At 45.5% G+C, this 5,630-nt stretch overlaps 1 protein-coding gene across 1 annotated transcript; it reads right to left on the bottom strand.

Moving 5' to 3' along the window:
* Window positions 1-2,374: 2,374 nt before the first annotated feature.
* LRAT (lecithin retinol acyltransferase) lies at window positions 2,375-5,412 on the bottom strand. Its single transcript, XM_064149381.1, has 2 exons — window positions 4,854-5,412; window positions 2,375-4,314 (listed from the first exon to the last, which is right to left on the bottom strand). Exons 1-2 carry the CDS (start codon window positions 5,394-5,396, stop codon window positions 4,162-4,164), a joined length of 696 nt encoding a protein of 231 aa, XP_064005451.1. The 5' UTR covers window positions 5,397-5,412; the 3' UTR covers window positions 2,375-4,161.
* Between the last annotated feature and the right edge of the window lie 218 nt (window positions 5,413-5,630).

Genomic DNA, 5,630 nt, shown 5'->3' with positions numbered 1-5,630 from the left:
CAAGTAAAACAAATGTACATCTGTGTGTCACTTTTCACTGCCTCATTCAAACCAAGCACCTACTTGTAGGTATTGTGATGTGGTTGTAGGGGACCATGAGGCTGATTTGCTCCAAACTGAGCACAGAGAGCAACCACCAATCATTTTCCAGTTCACAGATAACACTATAGAGAAGAGGAAATTACTAAAACAAGGTGACAGGGCTAAATAAAATTCCCCAATAAACAGGGAAAGCATTTTAAAGCTATAGAACATCCTACAGAAAGTTTTCCATCCTATGAGAGGCAGAAATAGTAAACATAAATCATCACTTTCAAGAAACAAAATTGTGGTATTGCAATCAGCCTAAAGATCACCCCACTTCCTCTTTTCTCCCAGTCTCTGAGCACTCAGAACTGTATCCTACATGTTCCTTGACTTCAGAAGTGAAGCTAAGACACAAAACACAACACAGGATCGATTTTTAAGAAATTATGCCTAAAATAGCCCTCAAATACTCTTAGTAGTCTATTCTTACAGTTTATTTTACCAGCACAGTGTTCTGAAAGACTTACAGAACAGTACAATGCACTGAAAAGCCTCAAGACTACTAAGCTTTTGTATCATCATTTCCTCTCACAAAGCCCACTCAGGACAGTTAAGTGCTCAGAGGAATCAGGTCTTAAGCTGTCACAAAGCTTAAGGTACTCTGAGTCACCTGAGAATTGTTTATTTAAAAACCTAATCGATGGATAAAGGGTGTGCTAACTGATGACTGCCTAACACAGTTCTGTACCATTCAGTGGTGTGTGATGCTTTATTTAATGTGAGAACATGCAATAAATAACACACCACCATGTCATTTCTAGAGATCACAGTTGTAACGTTTCTTGTTGCTGCAGCTTGCTCTCTAAAACCTGTCTGGATGATGTCAAGTCACACACAAGTTTAATTCCCTCTTCCCTACCCCCTCAGACTTTAACAAGTATTGCTATGATTTTGTTTTCATTAAAAGCCTCTAATGGTATTTATATGCAGCATTCTTCTTCAGCACAGGAGGACCCAAAGGTGAAATCAAGCAGCAGAGGACTGTTCACCACAAAATGAGTAATCATTTATGTTCCGAGCTAAAACAAATACAAACAGAAAGGTCACTGTTCTAATGTCATTTAGCAACTTCAGGTTTTGTAAAAACATTTCAAGCCTTGTGAATGCTCATTTTGTTTTCTTTGGAAAGCCTGAACTGAAACATCTATGCTTTTAACTTGATGTCTTCACTACTTTCCTTTCCCAGTGGCACAGGGCTGACAGTTATACTCCTTCATTACGTATTCTGGTTCAACTTTTCAAAACAGCCCTACCACTAAAATGAGCTGCACCTCTAGATTTACACTCCCCATCACCGTCACTTACAGTTACCTACAAACAATTAGCTCACACAGTTCTGAACAGCTGAACTGCCCCAGTTTTCTGTGTTTTTCTTATTATAACTAGTTCCTTCATTTCAGTGGCATCATGGATGAGCTCAAGTACGAAAGGCAATGCTCCACCTAGGGCAAGTGCTTATTTTTACTCAAGTAATTACAGAAAAAAGTTGACACTGACATTTACCAAAATATGTCAGAGCACAAACACCACCCGCTGAGCTGAACATGAGAATTCATGCCTGCCAGTCTTGTTTTTCCCCTCAGAGTATGACTGATTTTACTTATGCCTGCTTTTAACAAAATTTCCAAATCTCTGCTAGAATTCTAGTTGGTAGGAAAAACTCCTAAACATGCATCTGAATTTGTTGCTGTGCTCGCATTACTACCTGTCTTTGATGAAAAGATACTTCAAAACATTCTATATTATTTCAGTGTTTCATGAAGATTCACATGTTGAAGGAAATTTATCTACTAATACAGCTGGATATCAACTGGAACTCAAAATTTTAATTTCCTTCACAGGCACCTATGAAAACCCCAGTTTAGTTCCCCAACCTCAACGCATTTGCTCAACAGCATTAGCAAAGCATTGGTCCTTTGATATTGAAGCTACGGCACAAACGTTTCTCTGCCTTCCAACAATCCCACTTATGATTTGGTTACTGGTCATGACCCTGTTGTTTATTGTATAAGTGAATTGTAAGAATTAGTGGAATTCTTATAAATCCCAAGTAAATAAAGAGGAAAAGCAAAGCCAACCTGTAATCAGATACCATGTAACTGCATGTTAATGGACTGTTCAGTGCCCTACTGGGATATGTTAGTGAAATGCTACAGCATTATACTCAGTTTCATCAGGACAGTAAATGTTTTCAGTGAATAAATTCTATTTATATAATTACAGTAATGACTAAGTTCATACCTTACACATAGCAAGTAAAGAACCCACACTGGAATGGATGTAAATATTACTAAGGCATACACTATAAAAACATAATTAATTTTAATTAAAAAACATCTTAATGTGGAAAGTTTACCAGAAACAGTTACACTCAGCATTGCAGCCTTTCAGAGCAGAACAGAAGCTGTTTACAAGGATCAAACAGTAATTGATATCCAGCTGCTTGGAGCTGGGCTGCTGACTGAACGTGTACTGAAAGCTGGGCTGAAATCCCCTCTCAGCTGATGGCAGTGGTCATGCTGCTGTTTCCTATGAGTCTGGAATTTCATCCCAGTCTGTACATTCTTTGTCGTTTATAGTGGAGCAGCCAGAAGAAGAAAGATGATTAGAGAGCAGTCAAGTAGACTCATAGTTCAAGAATCCAATCTTCAAGCAGCTGTATGGTGTAGAGAAAGAGGTTTGTAGCACAGTTAAAATGAGTATCTCTAAAAATGGGGTAAGTGGTCATGTCATTTAAGTAGCAGAGCTGATGATGGGATACTGACCACCACTCATAGAAAGAAGTAAATCAGAGATTCAATCCTTGGTGATGACATTGTATTTGCCTTTGACTAGAAGGCAGGCAAGCATTGCATGAGACCACGTGTAAGTGTGTGTATCACACACAAGGCATTCCAGAAGCTGGTTTCTCTGCGTACATCATGAAATTGCTAACAGAAAACACAGCAAAGGTTTTGAGCACTCGAACAATTGGCTAGATGAACTTGAATTCAAATCCAACTTTACATGTTCTTTATAAAGAAAAAAGCCCCAACAGTGAAGATGAAACATTTTTAGCACCAACTGCTGGCTTGCAAGTGAATACTTATTCACAACAGAAGAGTATAGATGGACATCATCTCTCACCAAGAGGCATATTGTGTTAAGGCAATATCCAGAAGGACGATATAGCCACTACAGAAACTGCTCAAATGATGTCTGATGCTTTATGGCACCCAGAGCTGAGGAAATAGGAACTAAACTGGCATCTGTCTTCCTCCTCCCCACCATGGGCCCTGGAACGCAGGAAACTTATCGACATTTGTGTGTCACCAGTTGTCATAAAACAAGATTGTTGCTTCCTGTGTCCCCTAAAATCTTCTGTAGCTGTTTACGTTAGCCATACTAATTACTACCAGTAGCAAGAAAAAAGGCTGAGGAATTGTCTTTCCTCACCACTAACCAAATTAAGACGTTGTTTGATATGGTAGCAAGTGCTTAAGCAATTAATATGAATGAGTGATTTGCAAACATTTCCCAGAAGGGAAATGACTGTAGCCATCCTGGCCAGATGTGCTCCTGCAGCACCTAGACTAGGGTTGGGTTTATTTCTTTGTTATCAAAACCAGTCATTTTACTTGTGTCTCCACTAAACAGTATTTCAGGAACAGAGACAATAACTTCTAAACATACACTGTATCTATAAAAGGAAGTAGTACTGTCTCAGTATCCAACACTTTGAAAATTCCATCATCCATCTTTATTAATAGTTACAGCACCTGGGTATGCAGCTAAGGAACTGAAGAACAAGAAGGATATTGCTGGAATCACGGCAAAAGAAAGGCAAGGAGCAGAACTGCATCACATCCCTACTTTTTCATGATTTAAAAGTGTGTTAAAATGTACCAACTGAGATTTTCAGGAAATCTGTTATTTGGCTTACATAGTAAGCTATGCCCTGTGCACTGTATTATAGACAAAGTTGCATTTAAACGTGGCACACAAGGTTAAGACACCGATGAGTAATCTGTGCTGTCATAAATACAGTAGTATACATCCTATATACAGATAAGCTGTGAACTTCCAGGAAGGCTGTTAGCCAGCCATCCACAGAAAGAAGGGAACAAAGATAGTGGGGAGTGTGGTGGAAGGTGCCAAACCGAGGCAGACTATTGATGCTAATCCCACAAGCATCGAAGCAAGAACACTCCTCTGGTCCCGAATAATCATCTTCACAGTCTCACAGAACTGAAACAGAGAAAAATAAAAAAAAGAAAAAAAGGAACAAAAAAGAAAACGGTTAAAGAGAAGAGCTCTAACTGGACAGCTGGAGAGGCCCACACCCTGTTACAAGCCAGCGGTTGCTACCCAGGATCTCAGGCGGGCTCTGCACGGTGAAGTCTGGCACCAGCTCATGACCCAAGCTGACTGGGTCTAACCCAGTACTGCCTGCGGCTTCGGCAGTAGTTCCTGAGCATTTTGAGAGCGTTTGTCCTAGGAATTCAGCTTCATTTTCCTCGCCGCTTGAAGCCACAGAGGCCAGCCCACCCGCCCTCCCGAGCAGCTCCGCGGCGGCGGCGGCGGCAGTACCCGCTGCGGGGAGCGCGGCCGTCTGCTCCGTCCGGGAGCGGCATGCGGCACCGGGAAGCAGTGTCCCGGACCGCCGCCGGCGGCTGCCCGAGTTTCGGGGAGCGGAGCGCCCAGCAGAGCCGCCGACGCCTCCCCTGCCGCCTTCCCAGAGGAGCGGCTCCTCGCGGGGCTCCCGAGCGCCCACAGCCGGGCCGTACCTTGTCGGTCTGGAAGCTGACGGGAGCTCCGTACCGGCAGTAGGTGACAAAGTGCTCGCAGTTGTTCCAGAGCAGGCTGTAGGCCGTGGCTCCCACCAGCTTCTCCGCCCGGCGGGCCGCCTCCTCGCTGCCCAGCACCTGGTCCTCGAAGAGCCGGTCCATGTGGTTGACCAGGATGCTGCCGCCGTAGGCGAAGTCCTCCACCGTGTCCACGCGGATGCTGGCCGTTTTGGTGATGACGCCCAAGATGAGCCGCTTGTTGGTCACTACCTGCTGGATCTGCTGGCGGTCACCGGTAACAGCGGGCAAGATATCGGGCATCAAGTGAGCGACGCGGTTCTCGCCCAGGTAGATGCCGAAGTGGATGAAGAGGGTGCGGGGCACCTCTAGCAGGTCACCTCGCTTGAAGCAGCTGGTGTCGTAGTACCCAGGGGCCGGCGGTGGCTCGTCGCGGGAGCCCGCGGGAAGGGGCCGGACGTGAACGAGGAACAGCAGCTTCTCTAGCAGCGACGCCGCCGCCTGCGCCACCGGGTTCTTCATCATCGGCGAGGGGCGCCCTCGCTGCCGCCGAGCAGCCCCCACCCTCCGGGCCCGCTTTTCTAGGCTACCGGGCGGGGCGGGGCGGCCACCCGGGCCAGCCCACCGGCTGAGCGGCGTGCGGGGAGCGCCCGCCCCGAGGAGCGGCCGCATTTTACTGGGAAGCACGACGGGGACACTGTGCGCACCCCGCGGGTCGCGGCCCGGTATCGGCGCTGGCTCGGCCCTCGCAGTACCGGT

Source organism: Pogoniulus pusillus, chromosome 9 (genome assembly GCF_015220805.1).
Source record: "Pogoniulus pusillus isolate bPogPus1 chromosome 9, bPogPus1.pri, whole genome shotgun sequence".
NCBI classification, from domain to species: Eukaryota; Metazoa; Chordata; class Aves; order Piciformes; family Lybiidae; genus Pogoniulus; species Pogoniulus pusillus.
The sequence above is the reverse complement of the archived record's forward strand: the minus strand, read 5'-3'. Positions and strand labels throughout refer to the sequence as shown.

Bases quoted from the DNA above. Each gene is read 5' to 3' on its own strand.
- LRAT (XM_064149381.1), bottom strand. From the start codon at position 5,396: ATGATGAAGAACCCGGTGGCGCAGGCGGCGGCGTCGCTGCTAGAGAAG. The intron at 4,315-4,853 runs GTACGGCCCGGC...TCTCTGTTTCAG, and splicing joins TCAGCTTCCAGACCGACAAG to TTCTGTGAGACTGTGAAGAT.